The sequence below is a fragment of the Rissa tridactyla genome, chromosome 14 (genome assembly GCF_028500815.1).
Source record: "Rissa tridactyla isolate bRisTri1 chromosome 14, bRisTri1.patW.cur.20221130, whole genome shotgun sequence".
Classification (NCBI taxonomy): domain Eukaryota; kingdom Metazoa; phylum Chordata; class Aves; order Charadriiformes; family Laridae; genus Rissa; species Rissa tridactyla.
This window is the reverse complement of record NC_071479.1, coordinates 6,471,088-6,488,911: the sequence shown is the minus strand read 5'-3', so window position 1 is coordinate 6,488,911 and position 17,824 is coordinate 6,471,088. Positions and strand designations below refer to the sequence as shown.

Below are 17,824 nucleotides of genomic sequence, written 5' to 3'. Positions count from 1 at the left end.
TTGGTTAAGATGCAGTGAGGTTCCAGTCCTTCACCCCTCGGAGCTGGGATTGTTCTGATGAAACTCTCACTCTACCCATGCAGAGACGCCCTGCTCACAACACTTCCAGTTCTCCAGGAGCAGTGTGATAAGTCTGTTAACTCATTAACACCTCCAGCTTACAGGAGACTTGGCTTCCATCCTCTCGAACAGCCTCGGGCCCCACACTTCAGGAAGTTACTCTGCAACTTCTGTTTCACTTTCCTTTCCTGCTGAGCCAGGCTGGCTTTCAGTTCCCACCATGAAGCTTATGAATGCTGCTGTATTCTTTATTCTTGTGCCCACTTTTACGCCAGCTTTGGACCCTCTCAGCACTTCAGTCTTCATGGGTGGTGCTGCTGTCGCTTGGCAGCTCCTCTCCCCTCACTCCTGGCTCAAGTGCAGTCTCCTGGAGTGCTGCAATATGGAGGACACACTGAATTTATCAGGTAAGGCAGTGGCAAGGGCACCCTGAGCCAAGTTGTCAGTGAGACCAGCTGATGATCCTTCCCAGGGTGGTCAGGGCTTCCTTTTTCATGCCAGTATCCTTTGGGATGGTTGTGGAAAGGTAAGAGTTACCGCCCACAGTGGCTCTACAAGGCAAAGGCTGTACTAACCTAATATTGCTTATCCCACAAGTGGTCACGTACCCTGCTTCTCATGGCAGCATTTTCCTTGCTGGTGTCTTGGTTTATATTGGCAGAAGGAGGCAAAATTCTGGAGGTGAACTGAAGGCTAAGAGCTAAAGAAATAATCCCACATCTTCTTCAGACGGACACCCAGTGGTATCCCACACCCCAGTTGGTGGTTGCCTGTAATACATGTCAAATGAGTAGCAATTAGTGGTAGGTCTAGATTCAAAGCACGCTGCTTCACTCCCCTGAGACAAGCAGGCTGGCAGTCCCCAGCGACTGGGGAAGAAAGGGTTGTTTCACCCTGCCTGCGGGGAACTAGTGCATAGTCTGAAAAAGAGCTTATGTGACCTTTTAACCATAAACTCCTGATCCTGCCACCTGGAAATCCCCCTTCCCTTTGTCATGGGATTACAAATATTGCTTCATTTCAGTGCTAGGCCACAGATTTCAAAACAAATCCTCAGCTGTTGGAGACCTGTGTGCTTCCAGGTACTTCAATATGTCGCTTCCTACCACCTCTGGATCTGCTGCGTACAGACAGGCTGTTCCTAGTACTTTAGCCACTGAAACACCAGTTGTGGTACTTTTTAAGAGAACTTTCTATGGCAACAGAAGCACATTTTTCTATAAATGCGAGGTATGCTAGATGCCACAAAAACAGTTAACGAGAATTTAGCACATGCAGTGAACAAGCCTCTGCAAATACAGTAGATCCCATCCCAGGACTTTATAGGAGGCAGTAGCCACAATACCGCTGGGACTCCTGCCTATCTCATACTAACTGCTTGCTTCCCATAAATGCCATCAAGAGTCTGATTCATGAGTTTTCTCTTCAGTTGGATTCTCTGCGGATTCACAATCTTGTCATGGCCGGAGGGCAGCAAACATTTGTTCTCCCTGATGGTCATTCAGCTGCAACAAAAAAAAAAAAAAAAAAAAAAAGAAAAGAAAAAAAGGAAGGAATAATATGGCATTTTCTGATTCTTCTCTCCCCTTATTCCTTCAGTTATAAAGATGGATTTGGACCGAAAAGTATTTGGCCAGCATCTTGCTGTCCAGATAGTTCTGAGAGCTCTGAGTGCAAATACGCACAGCAAACGGCCCAGGAAGCCCTTGGTGATGTCCTTCCATGGCTGGACTGGAACAGGCAAAACGTTTGTCAGCAGCATCATTGCAGAAAACCTCTATCAGCTTAATATACCAAGACAGAGGTTTGTGCACCACTTCAACACAGTACTGCATTTCCCACACCTTTCACATGTCCATCTCTATAAGGTACTTCCAGCTTTATCTCACTTTCTCCAATTTATCTGCAACTGTGAGTGCAAATCCCAGATAATTTTGCCTCTGTCTCACAGGAGCAGCTGCAGAATTGGATCCGGGGCAATGTCAGTGCCTGTCCAAGGTCCCTTTTTATCTTCTCTGAAATGGATCAGATGCCTCATGGCCTGATAGACTCTATCATGCCATTCCTCGGCTACCATGAAGAGATCGATGGTGTTTATTATGGCAAGGCAATCTTCATCTTTCTGAAGTAAGGAAAGCCAAAAGGGAATTACAGTCCCACAGAATCAGCAGGGACAAAGGGAGTAACAGCTGCTGATAGGTTTGAGGCTGACTGCAGCGTGGCCAAGCAGCTCAAGGTCCCTTGCTGCCTGTCTTTACAGACATGTTGTCAGTGAACGTGCCCAGCCATCATGTCTGACAGATCTCACTCTATAAAGAGAAGTGAGCTGTCCCTGCACGGAAAAGGCTCGCATTCCTCAAGTGAATGGGAAACGGACAAGTGGTTTCCAAAAGTGCTGGAGATGCCACTTCCACAGTGGTCAGTAAATTTGTTTTCCCCAGCTCTATAACCCCACCATTAGGCAGAAAGTTCTTTATAAGATGGGTAGGACTCTGCTAGGGAGCTCTTTAGATGCAGAGCAGGGAAAACTCACCTGCTGAAGACCACTTGCATACACAGATCAAGGGAGCACAATTCCTCCAGGTATTTTTCCTGGGAAATCCCTTTGCTGAGGATCACCCTAGCTCTAGTTCACAGCACATGACTGAAGCAAGCCCAAACGCCAAGCTTTGGGCTGGCATACCTCTCAAATGCCTTTATGTTCAAACACATGGCCAACTACCTATTTCTGCCTGAGACAGCAATTAGGGCTGTGATTAGCAGCTTGTTAGTGAGCCTCTTGGTACACCTGGCAGCGTGACCAATCCCCATGTCTGCTGAAATGACAAACGCAGTAGCTGAAGCCACCGTGCCAGAGGAGAGCTCATCAGTCTCCATCAGACACTGCTGTCATTTGGGAGATAGCATGGTCCTTGTCACTTCCCATCATGTAACACCCACATGTAGGGACATGTCACCTCCACTCCAGTGCAGATTCACACAGAGTGACTTAAACAACCGCCGAGATCTGAGCAATAAAGATGGCAAAGATACAGCTCTAATGAGCCAGTGAATCTCTTTCCTAACAGCAATGCAGGTGGAGATAAAGTAGCAGAGATTGCCCTTGATTACTGGAGAAGGCAGAAGAGAAGAGAAGACATTCCTGCGAAGAAGCTCCAGTATCTGCTTTCAGAGGAAATTTTCAGGAACAGAGACAGTGAGTACCTCTGGGCTCAGGGCTCAGTCCCAGGAACGCTGATGTCTTCTGCAAAATGATCCATGAAGCGGGCAGCAACACACTGGCCTCCGCAGCACTCCAATGGTAAAGCTCCCATTCTCTCTTCCAGGCGGTTTCTTTCACAGTCAACTGATCCAGAAGAACCTGATCGACTATTTCATCCCTTTCCTTCCTCTTGAATATAAACATGTGAAAGAGTGTGTCCGGCAGGAGCTGCACGTGCAAGGGCATCCCGAGGATGAAGACCTCATTGCAGAGATTGCCTTGGCAATGACCGACTACCCCAGCGAAGAAAGACTCTACTCCAGCAAAGGCTGCAAGACTGTAGCCTCCAGAGTGAGTCTGAGCATCTAGGCACTACGAGCCCGCCGTCTTCTTGTTACAAGACCACAGCAGAAGAAAGAACCAGTAACTCCCTTTCCCCTTCCTGCAGCTCAGTCTACACACTCTTCCTCGAAGGGACTCAGGCTGTCCCATACCAGAGGCACCTTTTGTCAAGCTCTTGAATAAATAAATACATAGGACACTGCAACAATACTGTATAGAGTACACAGAAGAGGGACATACGTGGCTGATGAGGTTTGCTCTCCTTGCCACAGAAACATTCCCCAATAAAGCATTTTAAAGAGGAAAATCTCCCACTATTGTGGCCAGAGTGTTTGCACCTTAAGTCCTAGCATTGGCCTAATTAATAAAATCTGTTAATAAATAACACTTTCACTATCAGTCTGTTTTACACTGGCTGTGCCCCGTGTATCTCACAGAAGTCACACAGCAGATCAGCACTGCTGCTCCTGCTGTACAGGTGTGGAAACCCAAGCACGAACGGTTTCCACAGGGGTCGCCGTGTGCCGGTGCCGCTGACGGGCAAATGGAAAAGATGCAAAAAAAAACCCCTCCCAACCTCCACACCGTGTCCCCACGCCATTTCTCCTGCAGGCCTTGGGCAGCTCCTCCGTGTTTGCTGGGCCCGATGCACCCACTGATGGCTGCACGCTCCCGACCGTGGCCTGTCAGCCCCCGCCGCCGGTGGGGACAGAGGGAGTGGAGCCTCCCGGCTGCGGCTCCGGATGGGGAGCAGCCGCTGTGCTGGGGCCTCGCAGGGAGACACGGTGTGTGCAGGGGAGGGACGGGGACAGAGGATGGGGCCCGGGTCACTCAGAGGGGTGACGGCAGGGACGGGGCCCAGCTCACGCTGAGGGGAGCTGAGGCAATGGAGGCGGTGAGGGTGCCCTGCGCCTCCCCACCCCGCTGCCTGAGGCTGATAATGCCGTCACGCAGCGCCCCTAACGTCATCCCCACACACCGCGCTACGTCACGGCCTGCCGACGTCATCAGCCGGGCAGGGAAAGGCCGGCCTTGCCCTTCACAAAGATGGCGGCGGCGGCTACGGGCGGGGCGGCGGTTTGCCCCGCGGCGGCGGGCGGAAGCGGGGCCGGGCGCGGAGCCGCCATGCTGCGGGCGGCCGGGCTGCTCTGGCTGCTGCTGCCGGGGCTGGCGGCGCTGGAGCCGCTCAGCGTCAGCCTGGCTATCGGCGTCGCCTGGGCCCTCACCGGCTACCTGTCCCACCCCAACTTCTACTGCAGCTACGTGGAGTGCTGCCCCAGCGACGGGCACCGCATCAACGCCACCGGTACGGGGAGGGCGCGGGGGGCGGCGGGCCGCGCTGGGTCCCCAGCCCTGGCGCGGGGCAGCCCTCGGTGTATCTGGCAGTGGCCGTGCCATGCTGAGACCTATGCCCAGCCGTGGCCGTGCTGAGCTCGCCTGGTGGGTGGCTGGTGACCGGTGCCCATGGCGGGCCATGCCAAGCTTGCCCAGTGCATGGCTGGTGACTGGCATCTCTGGGTGGCCATGCTGAGCTCGCGTGGTGCGTGGCTGGTGGCTGGCATCTGTGGGTGGCCGGTGACCAGCACCCATGAGTGGCCATGCTGAGCTAACCCCTGAGTGGCTGGTGACTGGCACCCAGTAGTGGCCATGCCAAGCCTGCCCAGTGCATGGCTGGTGACTGACACCCATTGGTGGCCATGCCAAGCTTGCCTGGTGTGTGGCCAGTGACCGGCACCCATTGGTGGCCATGCGATGCTGAGCTCTCCCTCTCCCCGCAGCGCTGAGGGCACAGCTGGACACCAAGCTCTTCGGGCAGCACCTGGCCAAGGATGTGGTGCTGAAGGCGGTGATGGGCTTCACCAGCAACCCCAGCCCCAAGAAGCCACTAACGCTCTCACTCCACGGCTGGGCCGGCACCGGCAAGAACTTCCTCAGCCAGATTCTGGCAGAGCACGTCCACCCTGCCGGCCTGCGCAGCAAGTTCGTCCATCTCTTCCTGGCCACCCTGCACTTCCCCCACCAGGACGAAGTCAAGCTCTACAAGGTGAGGAGGGGAGACAAGGTTACCCTGAGACCCTAAATCCCCTAGTATGGGGGTGGGTGCTGCACAGGCCCCCCCCCAAGATACCTAACAACTGGAGGTGTACAGCTGGGTGTTTCTGAAGTTGGTGCTCAGGAGAGGTGGAGGAGGAAATGCAATCAGAAAGTGAAAGGCACCAAAATGCCAAGAAATGCAAACTGAGAGTAATTTCTTAGTGCTGTCCTCTCACTGATGCCATCTGCTGATTCCTGCGGTGCTGACTGTTAGGAGAGAATCCCATCATTAAAACTGCACGTACTGGTTGGCTGGGAGGGAGGGAGGTACTTTCTCCATAGCGGTGCCGTGTTTCGCCTTTGTGGCCAAAGCAGTGTTGATAACGCAGCGCTGTTCTGGCTGTTACTGAACAGTGCTTGCACAGCCTTGAAACTTGCTTTTTTTTCCCCCACTCGTAGCAAGCAGGCCGGGGTGCACAAGGGATTGGGAGGCGGCACAGCTGGGACAGGTGACCCCAGTCAGCCACAGGGATATTCCGTACCATATGCTGTCATGCTCAGCAATAAAAACTGGGGTAAAAGAAGGAAAAAGTGGGGGGTGTTGGCTTCCAAGGTGTTCTAACACTGGCTGGGCATGTGTCTGCATGTGGCAGGGGACATAAGTGATTCCTTTTGCTTGTTTTTCCCTCTTGCCATCACCTATCAAAATGTCTGTGAGTTTTCTTGCTTTTATTCTTCCGCCTCTCTCGTCCCTCCCGCTCGGGGGCTTGGCTGCTGGCCGGGGCAACCCACCATGCACTAGGCAATGAGGAAGTGTAGCTCACATGAGAGATTTTTCAAGGGACTTAATTCCTTGACATTAGATTTCTGATCTTCATGTTTGAAGGCGCCCAAAACTGATAGGATGTGGTTTCTGTATAAAAAAGGAAACACTGATTTTTTTTTTTAAAAAACAAACAAAAAAGCAGCTTTCTTTTCTTTAAGATTTCCCATCTGAGCTTGGGTTTTGTGCCTTACCATACACAAAGCAGAAAGAATGAGGAAGTCTCTCATCTGTGAGCAGGAAAAGAATTCGTATTTAAATTGTGTCACCTGTTAAAGGCATGAGTCACAGAGTTTATGGTCCTCTCTTCAGGAAAAAGTATAACCAGTGAGTGTGTGATGCTGACACTTGAAAGGGTGTCTCTAGAGGCTGTCACATACAAGTATTTTGCAGTGCATCCCAAAGAGACCTAGTTTTTTAAGTGTTTTTCAACCTCTTGTTCCAGGAGCAGCTACAGAACTGGATTCGGGGCAATGTCAGTGCCTGTCCCCACTCCATCTTCATTTTTGATGAGATGGACAAAATGCATCCAGGTCTCATTGATGCCATCAAGCCGTTCTTAGACTATTACGAGCAGGTTGATAGGGTGTCCTACAGGAAAGCCATCTTCATCTTCCTCAGGTCTGTAGCACCTATTTTGGTCATTTTGAGATACCGAGATAAATCCGTGTTTATGATGTTCTTATGGGACTTCATTCAAAGAACAGCAAAAGAACCGCTCTGGTAAAGACAGAGGGGAGCACCGTGAGCTCTTGCGTGGCCCGTGGCTGTAGTGGAGCAGGTCTGAGGCGGTGCAGCCGACCACTGCAGTGTGCTGAACTCATGAGCCTGGCCCAGAGCACGGATCATATGGGAGCTCACATTCTGGGGAAGTTCTCTGCGATGGGTGCACCATGTACTGGAGTTAACTGTCTTCATAGCAGCTGGTTTAGTGCTGTGTTTTGGATTTGTGTCTAAAAACAGCGTTGATAAGGCACCTGTGTTTTGGTTGTTGCTGGATGGTGCTTGCAAAGCCTCAAGGCCTTCTCTTTTCCCTTTGATGCCCCCAGCGAGTAAGTTGGGGTGGGCAAGAGGATGGGAGGGGACGCAGCTGGGACAGCTGACCTGAACTGGACAGGGGAATATTCAATACCATGTAATGTCATGCTTGACAATAAAAACTGGTGTAGAGAAAGAAGGGGGGGTACAGCTTCCCACGTGACGGTTCTTCAGAGACTGCCTGGGCGTTGATCTGACTGTGGGGTTTGAGAGTGATTTCTTTAGCCTTCCTTGGGTTTCTTTTTCCTCCTCTTCTCATTACCTATTAAACTGTCTTTATCTTGACACACAAGTCTTCTCACTTCTGTTCTTATTTTCTCCTTTCATCCTGCTGAGGTGGGAGGGAGTAAGCAAGCGGTGTAGGTGCTTGGGCTGCTGGTTGAGGTCAGCCCACTACACACTGATGGCTACTTAAAGAACTGGAGACTTTCCCTAAATTTTTGCCTAAGGATTTCTGTTTTGGTGATTTGTTTGATGTCAAGAAGATTAGCAATATGTCTAACTGTCTAAAAAATAAATTCTAGTTCAGTTGTGTCTGTGTTCACCACTGTTCTTTTTTCTTCCATGAATAGCAATGCAGGTGGTGACTTAATTAATAAAGCAGCCCTTGACTTCTGGACAAGTGGAAAGCGCAGGGAAGAGATTCAGCTGAAGGACCTGGAGCTCATGCTGTCTGTTGGAGTCTTCAATAACAAGAACAGTAAGTCACTTTCCCCAGAAAATGGGCAGTTCCTTTTACTTCATAACACGGGGTTCATCTCTTGACCCTGCCCTGCTTTTCCCTTTCCCCTGTCTCCTGCAGGTGGCCTGTGGCACAGCAGCCTCATCGACAGGAACCTCATTGACTACTTTATCCCCTTCCTGCCCCTGGAGCACAAGCACGTGAAGATGTGCGTCAGGGCTGAAATGACAGCCCGTGGCTATGCTGTCGATGAGAAGATTGTTCAAGCAGTGGCTGATGAGATGACGTTCTTCCCCAAAGAGCAGAAAATCTACTCTGATAAAGGCTGCAAGACTGTACAGGCCAAGCTGGATATTCATGAAGACTTTGTGTTGAGAGATAAAAAAGCCAAGGGGTGATTACCCGTCAGGTCACCAAAGCACTTTCAGAGCTTTTGGAAACCTGTGCATTTGCACTGAAGCTTTTTTACTGTTGCAGGGAGTATGGTGAAAATACCAGAATGACCTGTGTGGGCTTTTTAACTTAACATCCCACTGTTCATCTCTGAACTGTCTGGTACCCCAACGTTGCCCCCTTTATTTTTCTTTTAACCTATAGAGAATTTCTGATCGTGAGGCATGTATAGCACTGGTTACAGCCTTTATTCTTCCGAGTGCTGGGATTATTAAGGATTTAACTCCTCTTTCCACAACAACTAAACTAAAGCAAAGGAGAGCAGAGGAATTCTGGGCAGTCGCATTCCCTGCCTTGTATGTGGTCTCATTCATGGGCTAGCGAAATGAAGGGATGTGTGGGGTGCTCAGGACTCGGATAGTGTCTGCAAGGGTGAATACCTTGATGTGTCAGTAAGAGGACGGTATGGTGGAAGGCTTCCTCCTTCACAGCAGGTTGACGATGTCGTGGCTTCTAGAGAGGAGCATCAACTATTCAGGGACAGAAGGGCGTGATTATGTCTGACCTGTGGCATTGTATCACATCTGCTACAGTAATATGAAAAGCCATGATGAGATCAGGGAAATCTGTTACTATCTAGTAAAGAAGGGTAGGGGGAAGTAACTGCTTGCCCCTCTGCTTCTTTGATAAAAAAGAAGTTGTAAAAGAAACTTCATATTCTTCTAACTAAGGAGGCTAAGTGAATTTGTGTGGTAACTCCAGGGTGTTTGTCTTCTTAAGCAGAGGGACCCATCTGAGGGATCTGCCTGTTCCAATACACTAGGCCAATCTCCTGTTTTTAATTAGAAAAAAATCTTGGGAGGATTTGACTCTTGCAGCTTGTCAGGTTAGTCTGCGTGCAGGCTCCTGGGCCTGAAGTCTGCAAGACCTTTAGTGGTCCCTCCCAGCTGCACCCAATAGCCTAGGAGTGGGTGATGCTACTCTCACCTTGCTTGGAAGACACTTTCATGGCAGAAGTTGTTTTTAATAGTGTATTTTTATACTGAAGTCTAAGTAACAGCAATACAAAGCTCTTCCTAGAGAACCACAGAGAAGGGAATATGGGAAACCGGGGCAATCAACAACAATCCCACACTTCACTAGGTAAGTGTGTTTTATAGTAGCTTATAACATTAAATGTCTGTGCGGAAGGGTGAGTGATGAGTTAGGAAACTGGGAAAAAATTGATTTAGCCTTCACCCCCTTGGTAAGGCTGGGGTTTAAAACTCTGTTGCAAGCTTTAACTCTTTCATCATCCATCACTTGTCAAATATTGTAGTGCAAGACAGAAGTGCCTATCACTTGGTTGATTGTAGTGTGTTTTTTTAAACTGGCATGAGGGATTGGGCTATTTTTGTGCTGCAGCATTTACTCCCTCATTTGTACCTAAACTTGCTTTAAGATGTGATGCAAAACGTACAGGTCTCAACAATATTAATGCAAATTACAACAGAAAGCTTAGCATTTAAGCTCTAAACTAAAAGTGCCAATTGTCTTTTACAACCCCACATGGAATTTGTCAAATGTTGGCAAACTGTTCACGCTGATACAATCTCCAGAGCCAAATGCTAGCGAGCCATTAACCTTGGGACATTGGACTGTTGCTTCTCATGTGTAATGTTTTGCCTCTTAACTGACTTAACTCATGGGTGTAAATGCTGCATCCTGTTTCAGGTCCTCCAAATACTAGATATTTGTGCACTTTCAAAACACTTTATATTACTACTGTACTGCGGTTGGAATAAATCTTAAGTCACTTTTCTCTCTTGGTTTAATAATTTTCAGCCATGAGAGAGTACTAGTTTATGTAGTTTTCAATCAGCTGCACTGCAGCTTTCTGTTAAGCTTCCTTTATTCTTAAAAAATTGTTTATAACAATAGATAAGCAGATTAAATAGACGGTTGAAACTAAAGTATGTTGAGTCATCAAACAGCAATCAAGAGTTAAATATATCTCAGTGGAAACACACACCTCTGAAAAAGGCTTAAAGCCTCTGCCTGCTCTGCTTCATGCTTAGTAACAGGTTATCTCCTACCATAATGCCAGGCACTGCAGGACAACCGTTCCTCCTCTCTCTGCTGCATCCGGAAAGCTGTCATTCAAGGTGGCTTTCCACCTCTTCTGTAGCTGGCAAAGGCACGATAGGGCTACAGGCTTTCATCGTATCTCCGTGGGCCAGAGCATCTGCAGCCTCTCTAGCACTGAAAAAAAGCCAGTATGTAAATAACGGCCTAATTCAAGTGAGGTACAGCTGTTGGCAACAGCTCACACCTCACTCAACAGTCAGTTGTTCATGCTGTCGTGACCCATGTGTTGTGCTGTAACGATGCACAAGGAAACTCATTACGGAGCATATATGGGAAGCGTAAGCTGTCTTGTTCATCAGGACTTTGCACTATGCCTCTCGGCACGCTCGACAGCTTGGCTCTTTGGCCCAGGATGGCAGGCAGATGAATCTCTAGGGCCAGGCTGCCTCTTTCTAGCAAAAGCAGCACTTAATAACACTGCTGTGTTTTAACCATAGTCTCTAATTTTATGAGTACAGGGTGAGAGCTTGGAATGTTCCCTGCAGAAGGCAGCTGAATAAAAGTAGCCGTTGCTTGTACTGGACTTTGGTAAGAACAAACAAAATTCAGTCTCACCAACTGTTCAGCTGCTCTCACCTGGCCAACGGATTGTTTCTCTAGGGATCAGACCTTTCCCCCCATTTGACATTTTCTTTTGTCTGTTACAGTTAAGTGGCCTATTAAAAAGAATAACAATCAAAGTTACCCAGTCAAATTTCTTTTACCCAGATGCGGGAGATGCTCCTAGCCCAGGTCTGCTGTTTTCAAGGACAGAAGAGATTAAACAGAGGCAGTCTCGACCCTTTCAACATCATTTCTACACCCTCTAGAGGCAGCTTCCGTCCAAGCTAAGCCATCTAGGGCTATGATACGGTTAAATACTTGCTACCAACGTATGTCAAATGCCCATATCAATGCTGCAATGGCACATAAAGCAGAATTAAGACTGTAGTTAATGCTGGAAAAGCCACAATACTGCTTGGTAGAACTGTTTCTTTTGATGAGAAGGTACCAGACAGTAGTAAAAGTTTATCGTTTTCACATCTGCTTTTTTCCATTAGTCTGTCATTTGCTATGATCAGGAGGTCAAGGAAACAGATAAATAACCTGAGTTCAAAGCGCTCATTTGCTAACAAATACTAGGACGGATAATTTGCATATTATACAACTTCAGAACTGGACAGATGAAGTTGTACTGACCTTTTTCCCCTCGCAGAGAAAACTTCAAGATGCTGCCACTGAAAACATGGGTGGCTTCAATCAGAGCCTGCAGGGTGTTCTGTCAGCGGTACCACAGTGGGAGGAAGAGACAAGAAGCAGGGTTTTAACTAGTCTCTAGAAGACAAGTCCATCCTTATGATACTGTTGAGTACATACACATCTAGAAAGTCTGCCTCTACAAAAACCATGCGAGTGTAATTAGTACCGATGGTCTAGAAGTGCAGTTTCCACTCCAAACTTCATTTGTTTCCCTTTGAGCGGGTAGCAGAGAGTCACATCTCCTCCCCATATCTATTCCCTTTGAACTCAAGAAGGGAGATACCTGTATTCAAGCACAGCTGAACGCTTCAGCCAGAAACGTAGTATGCTCTTCTGCAACAAGTAGAACATCAAATCACTCCATGCAAAGAACACCAGAAGGTAGCTAAGAAATACATTTCTGATGAGAAAAGTTTATTTTGAATAGAAACTGGAGTGAAAAAAAAGCTTCTGCAGTGCTCACATTTAGAAACAAGTCTGACACTCTTCACAGTAACTTCAGTTGACACATTTTTTTTTTAATTTTTTTTTTTCCCTCCGAAAAACGCCTTTGGCTCCATCTTCATCATTACGAGAACAGGAAAAAGGGAAAACCCTGCAAGCTGGCCCCTGAATTCTACATGTAGGTGAAGAGGAAAAACCTCTTTTCCATTTCCTTGGTTTAAAATTTAACCTGTATATGTTTTCCATTAAGTTATACCCTGTCCGTGAGGCTGACTCACCAGTCAGAAAGCACACTTTTCTCCCTCCTGAGATCACTCCTGGGAAAGCACGCTGTGGGCAACATTATACATAAAAAAATAATCCAAAATAGGAACCAGCTGCACTGATGTGGCAGTCAAGGATTTTAATTCACTTCCCTGTAATATTAAGCCCGCCCTCTGAACACTATTCACACCAATGAGTTTCATATTCTCGGTTTGACATGCAGGAGGCCAATTTATACCACTGTTTTGAGAAAAGACAATGGTACCGCATGATATTGGATAGAAGACTCCAGATTTTTATAATTATAGAATCCCCCCCATTATCTTTACTGGAACCAAGCTGTTTAAGGAGAAAAGACACGTATTCTATTTTTAATGCAGCTATAGGAATATTCCCACGCAAGCCAAATGAAGATTTTCACAGACATAGGAACTTCGATTAAAATTCTGAATACTGTATAGAGATTGTCCACATCAAACCAAAACCCAACTAAAATTCGGTCATAATCTCAGTCCTTCTATACATGCCAACAGTCTGCCAAATGGTTCTGGTGATCAAGACACAATCCAAGAGGAATCTTCAGCGCTGTCAGACACAGACCTCCACAGTCACAACACAGTTCATTCTTACCTTGGCAACACAAGGCCGAAGTACTTGGGAGCCATGACTAAGTGACAGAACAAAAACCCAGAAGCACTGCCGCTTATTTACACACCAGTTAAAAAGTAACGTTCCTTTCTTTAAAAAGGTCTTAAAAATGAAATGTCCCAGGTTCTCCACTTTGTAATTAAGTTAAATTTGCTTCTTTGCAGGTTGTAGCAATAAAGCATTAGAAGTCATAGTAATAATCCAGCTTTGCATCCACAGTTTTACAGCCTTTATCTGAATAAATTCTCTCCTCTCTGGGGAAGTAGGTCATTTCATCAGCTATTCTGGTTAAAATGTCTTCATCCACAGCATAGCCACGTGATTCAATCTCCACCCGGACGCACATTTTCACATGTTTATATTCCAGTGGCAGGAAGGGAACAAAGTAGTCAATGAGATTTCTATCAATCAAGGTGCTGTGCCAAAATCCACCTACAAAAGGAAAGAGAAGAGGTTTGTTTCTACTCTAAATGCTACTGTGGGTTAAATGACAGCAAGAGGCGTATCATAGCCCTCTGCTACATACCAGTAAGAATTCACCTGTGTTTTTAGGGCCCTATAATGCACAGGTAAGCCCAAATATAAGCCCCTTCTCATGGTACTTTGTACATAAAGTTTTGTACAGACATACAAATGTGGTCCATTGGAGCCAAATAAATTAATTCTGACTGAATGCATTTAAGCCTTGCTCCCCAGGTGCCAGTCTCATACCTTCCCCTCTCTCACCTAGAGAAGAACAGATTTTCTATCTTTTATCAGGTCTCCCAGACCAGCTTGCGTTGCTCCTTTTTTCAGAGACTGCACCTAACCTTTTAAAAAAATGCAATAGGTTTGCTTTCGATGCTACTTTTAGACCATAATTATATTAAAAACCCTTTTCACCAGAAGTCCTGTGCGAGAAAACCTAGGAGACACTGGACTGCCCACAGCAGGGCTGGCATGTCAGCTTGTTCCCCATAAATAGCTCCTAAATAACTGCTCCTAAATAACTAAATAATAGCAAGAAAGCCTAAGTGGATTGTGGACCAAGGAAGCGGTTTCCCCATAATAAAAAATTTTATTGGTTAAGGACTTTTCAGCTAATGCAATATCTTGCCTTACTGTCTAGACTTCCGTTTGCATTCTCTTTAGCCCATTAGTACGTCAACAAGTGGACAGCGTAGACTTCCCCCAACATATGCAATCCACTGGACAGCAAATGTGCTGGTAGCCAAGGTGTACACAGGGCTCCTTAACCTTCGTTTCATCTCAAGAGCCACCTGTACGCCCCAAAACTGCATCGTAGCTCCTTGCTAGCCAAAAACTGGAGGGCCAGATCAAGTAGAAACCATAGCTGTAAAAAATGCAGCTAAATGCAGCCCATCCCTTTTGCGGAACTTTTACCACCTCAAAAGCAATCACAGTTTTACTCACTATTTTTGTTATTGAAGACTGACACAGACAGTGCATTTTGCATATCTTGGAGCTGTATATCTTCCCTTCTCTTCCCGTTTCTCCAGAAATCTAGTGCCACCTCTGTTATCTTTTCAGCTCCTGCATTGCTAAGTTAAGAGAAAACAAAGATTGTAGCTAGAGGTAGTTTTAAAACACGTCGTGTGTACAGAACAGCAAACCTGAGAAGGCACTTACCTGAGGAATATGAAGATGGCTTGTCGGTAAGACACCCCATCCAGAAACTCATAGTAGTCCAGGAATGGCTTGATGGAATCAATGAGTCCTGCATGCATTTTATCCATTTCATCAAATATGAAGAGCGATCTGGGACAGATGCTCACATTTCCCCGAATCCACGACTGCAACTGGTCCTGAGCAGCATAAAAATAAAAGATATTCAAAGAGTTACGTTGAAAAGACAGAAAATAGCACTTCTGCTTATTGACTTTTGCCCTGAAAGAGTAATTTCAATTGTATCATTTTAACACTTTTGGCTTCTTGACTAAAACATGGTTAAAAGCTGTAAATAAAACTAACAGAATCTCATGCTGGTTCTGAAAAAAATTCAAGACACCAAGAGACAGGATGGGACAAGCAGGAAATCTCCTCGCAAGAAAGATATTGCTGTAAGCACAGCAAAAATGAAAGCACACAGCAGGACAAAGGACAGGTACCACCAAGGAATAGCAACACATAGCAAAGCCCTGACATGCAAAACAATTACTTTTGGCTGCACTTTGGTCTAAACATCCTTAGGCGTCAAAATTATGACTATTAATTACCTGAACAGCACCAGTGAGAAATTACACCTGCAGTCACTGGCAAAAGTCAAAACAGAATTCAGCCCTCAACCCTGTGTTTTAATCATTCAGAAGTTAAATGAAGACAATTACAAGCCCTTCTTAAATGACAGTGTTGTTCAGAAGGGCTAATGGTTTATTGTATTTAAAGATTCTCTCACTTAAGTGTTACATTTAAGATCAATAATGAAGTAACTGGAAAAAAAAACAGGTCTATCTGCTGGCAGATGAATGAGAAGTAACCGTTCTAACCGTTTTCAATGATCCATCTCTTTTTTATATTCACTGTTTACTCAGTCCCTGAACTGCAGAGGCAGAACAGGAAGGTGGCATCGGGTGTATTGTGGGTGAGAAGCAACAGTTCCGTCTACTGCCTTGGGCAGCAAGTTTCCCAAGGGTAATCATCTTGACACAAAAGCAGAAAAGGATCTGTTTTATTTTAAAACAGCTCAGTTGAAACAAGAGGGAAAGTAAGCTGTAAAGGAGGAAATGGATATTTCCTCCATTTAGAAATCAGGTTTGTAAACCATCCCATTCCCATTTTTAACATATAAACAGAACATAAACATTTAGTACTACAAAAGACAGTGGTTCTCATTCAAACTCTGCTGTTAAAGAAGTTAGTTAGAACAAAAAAACCACAGAAAACATGCATCTGAGCTACTGCTCCACATGATATCCACCTGCCTACAGCACTGCACTGACATGAACTGGCAGAACATTTCCAAATACATTTATTTGTACCTTTCTGACAACAGAGTATTTTTTTGTTTTACATCTGGGAAATGGATGCATAGAAAAATTAAATAACCTCCTCAGTTTGCAGTCAAAATGAAAAGCACAACCATGCCTCAGAGAACATGTGTCAGCTTGCGACGGCACCTGACACATTGGAGGTCACCAGGTAGTTCCCCAGAGTCACGAACTATTAGTTTTACACAGTGCCCACCAGTGTATCACCCAACCACGGAATCCTGCTCAGTCACGCTCATCGTTACGTCAGTTACATCTCTAAGCAAACTGTAGAACAAAAAAACCCCATATCGTTCTTCCCTAAAGAGAAGGAACACCAGTCCTAATGGATGTTAGGATTTACCCAGTTCTGTACAGATTGCAAAACTGTCACATTTTGCTGCAAAAAGCAGTATCTAGGTTTCTAGTATCGATTGTGCCATAACATTTATAGATCAACACAACAGTCACTGCAGTTGAGCTCTGCCCCACTGCCATGGTTTCCACAGCACATTCTTACCTTGTAGTGATTGATGTTGTGAGCGTGAGGGAAGTGTAAAGTCGCCACAAACTGATGGACATATTTACTCTGCAGACCTCTTTTATAAATGCTTTCAGCAACTATCTTACTGACAAAGTTTTTGCCTGTTCCAGTCCACCCGTGCAAGGAAAGGGTGAGAGGTTTTTTGACGTTGCTGTTGTTCAAGAAGCCCTTCACGGCCTTTACAACCACCTTGCTCACCAGGTGCTGCCCAAACAGCCTCTTGTCCAAATTCTCCTCCAGAGCTGGACGAAGAGAGACCACTCTGTCAACACAGAGGAGGGAGAGTGGCAGGGGGTCCCGCCGGCTTCTCCTCCCTCCGTACAGGAAAGTCCACCACCCGCCCTGGCCTGCAGGCTGCCAGCCCCAGGCCAGGGGGCACAAGGCTGGAGCCAGGGCCTACGGGGAGAGCCCACAGGCCCCACGGGCAGGCCTCTATAGGGAGACCCCCACGGGGAAGCCTAACAGACCCCAAGGCAAGGCCCCCACGGGGAGACCCACCAGACCCCACGGGCAGAACCCCACAGGGAGGCCCAACAGGCCCCAAAGGGATACCCCAACAGGGAGACTCCCACTGGCCCCACGGGCAGGCCTCCACAGAAAGACCCCAACAGGGAGACACCACAGGCCCCACGGGGATGCCCCCACAGGCCCTGGCCGGTCTCGGAGCCTCCGGACCCCCCTAACACCCTCCCGCCACCCCCGCAACGTCCCCTCAGCCCACCCCAGCCCCCAGCACCCCCTCAGCCCCGCACCGGCGGCGACGCGCCGGTCGTGCCGCTGGAGACAGCACTCCCTGAAGTAGCAGTAGAGCCGCGGGTAGGAGATGAAGCCGGTAAGGGCCGAGGCGGCGGCGCCCGCGATCGCCAGCCCTAGGCTGATGGGCTCCACGGCGCTCGCCGGCCCGAGGAGCGGCGGCAGCAGCAGCAGCGCCAACCCCAGGGCCTCCCGCAGCGCGCCCCGCCGCAGCTTCATGGCCCGCCCGGCTCCGCCGCCGGCCCCGCCGCGCCGCCGCTTCCGC

At 47.5% G+C, this 17,824-nt stretch overlaps 3 protein-coding genes across 7 annotated transcripts; 2 read left to right on the top strand and 1 right to left on the bottom strand.

The window, feature by feature from the left end:
• Nucleotides 1-257: 257 nt before the first annotated feature.
• On the top strand, nucleotides 258-4,004 carry LOC128917705 (torsin-1A-like). The gene is made up of 5 exons (XM_054221104.1): nucleotides 258-467; nucleotides 1,660-1,928; nucleotides 2,012-2,187; nucleotides 3,129-3,256; nucleotides 3,387-4,004. The coding sequence occupies exons 1-5, from the start codon at nucleotides 281-283 to the stop codon at nucleotides 3,629-3,631; spliced, it is 1,005 nt and encodes a 334-aa protein (XP_054077079.1). The 5' UTR covers nucleotides 258-280; the 3' UTR covers nucleotides 3,632-4,004.
• Nucleotides 4,005-4,690: 686 nt separating this feature from the next.
• LOC128917463 (torsin-1A-like) lies at nucleotides 4,691-10,374 on the top strand. Its single transcript, XM_054220609.1, has 5 exons — nucleotides 4,691-4,910; nucleotides 5,383-5,648; nucleotides 6,907-7,082; nucleotides 8,072-8,199; nucleotides 8,302-10,374. Exons 1-5 carry the CDS (start codon nucleotides 4,730-4,732, stop codon nucleotides 8,577-8,579), a joined length of 1,029 nt encoding a protein of 342 aa, XP_054076584.1. The 5' UTR covers nucleotides 4,691-4,729; the 3' UTR covers nucleotides 8,580-10,374.
• On the bottom strand, nucleotides 8,693-17,805 carry TOR1A (torsin family 1 member A). 5 transcript variants are annotated; one of them, XR_008469279.1, is made up of 6 exons: nucleotides 17,559-17,805; nucleotides 16,783-17,048; nucleotides 14,926-15,101; nucleotides 14,710-14,837; nucleotides 11,278-13,728; nucleotides 8,693-10,815 (listed from the first exon to the last, which is right to left on the bottom strand). XR_008469279.1 is itself a non-coding variant. In XM_054220610.1 (5 exons), the coding sequence occupies exons 1-5, from the start codon at nucleotides 17,776-17,778 to the stop codon at nucleotides 13,478-13,480; spliced, it is 1,041 nt and encodes a 346-aa protein (XP_054076585.1). In that variant the 5' UTR covers nucleotides 17,779-17,805; the 3' UTR covers nucleotides 8,693-13,477. The 5 variants fall into 5 exon arrangements, 1 of the variants encoding a protein (XP_054076585.1); XR_008469277.1 differs by having other exon boundaries at nucleotides 8,693-11,357; nucleotides 11,881-13,728; XR_008469280.1 differs by having other exon boundaries at nucleotides 11,881-13,728.
• Nucleotides 17,806-17,824: the final 19 nt, after the last annotated feature.

Excerpts from the sequence above, each read along its gene's own strand:
- LOC128917463 (XM_054220609.1), top strand. The coding sequence starts at position 4,730 with ATGCTGCGGGCGGCCGGGCTGCTCTGGCTGCTGCTGCCGGGGCTGGCG. Across the intron at positions 4,911-5,382 it reads GCACCGCATCAACGCCACCG|CGCTGAGGGCACAGCTGGAC; the intron begins GTACGGGGAGGG and ends CTCTCCCCGCAG. Across the intron at positions 7,083-8,071 it reads GCCATCTTCATCTTCCTCAG|CAATGCAGGTGGTGACTTAA; the intron begins GTCTGTAGCACC and ends TTCCATGAATAG.
- LOC128917705 (XM_054221104.1), top strand. The coding sequence starts at position 281 with ATGAAGCTTATGAATGCTGCTGTATTCTTTATTCTTGTGCCCACTTTT. Across the intron at positions 1,929-2,011 it reads CACATGTCCATCTCTATAAG|GAGCAGCTGCAGAATTGGAT; the intron begins GTACTTCCAGCT and ends TCTGTCTCACAG. Across the intron at positions 2,188-3,128 it reads GCAATCTTCATCTTTCTGAA|CAATGCAGGTGGAGATAAAG; the intron begins GTAAGGAAAGCC and ends CTTTCCTAACAG.
- TOR1A (XM_054220610.1), bottom strand. The coding sequence starts at position 17,778 with ATGAAGCTGCGGCGGGGCGCGCTGCGGGAGGCCCTGGGGTTGGCGCTG. Across the intron at positions 17,049-17,558 it reads CGACCGGCGCGTCGCCGCCG|CTCTGGAGGAGAATTTGGAC; the intron begins GTGCGGGGCTGA and ends CTCTTCGTCCAG. Across the intron at positions 13,729-14,709 it reads AGTCTTCAATAACAAAAATA|GTGGATTTTGGCACAGCACC; the intron begins GTGAGTAAAACT and ends TTCCTTTTGTAG.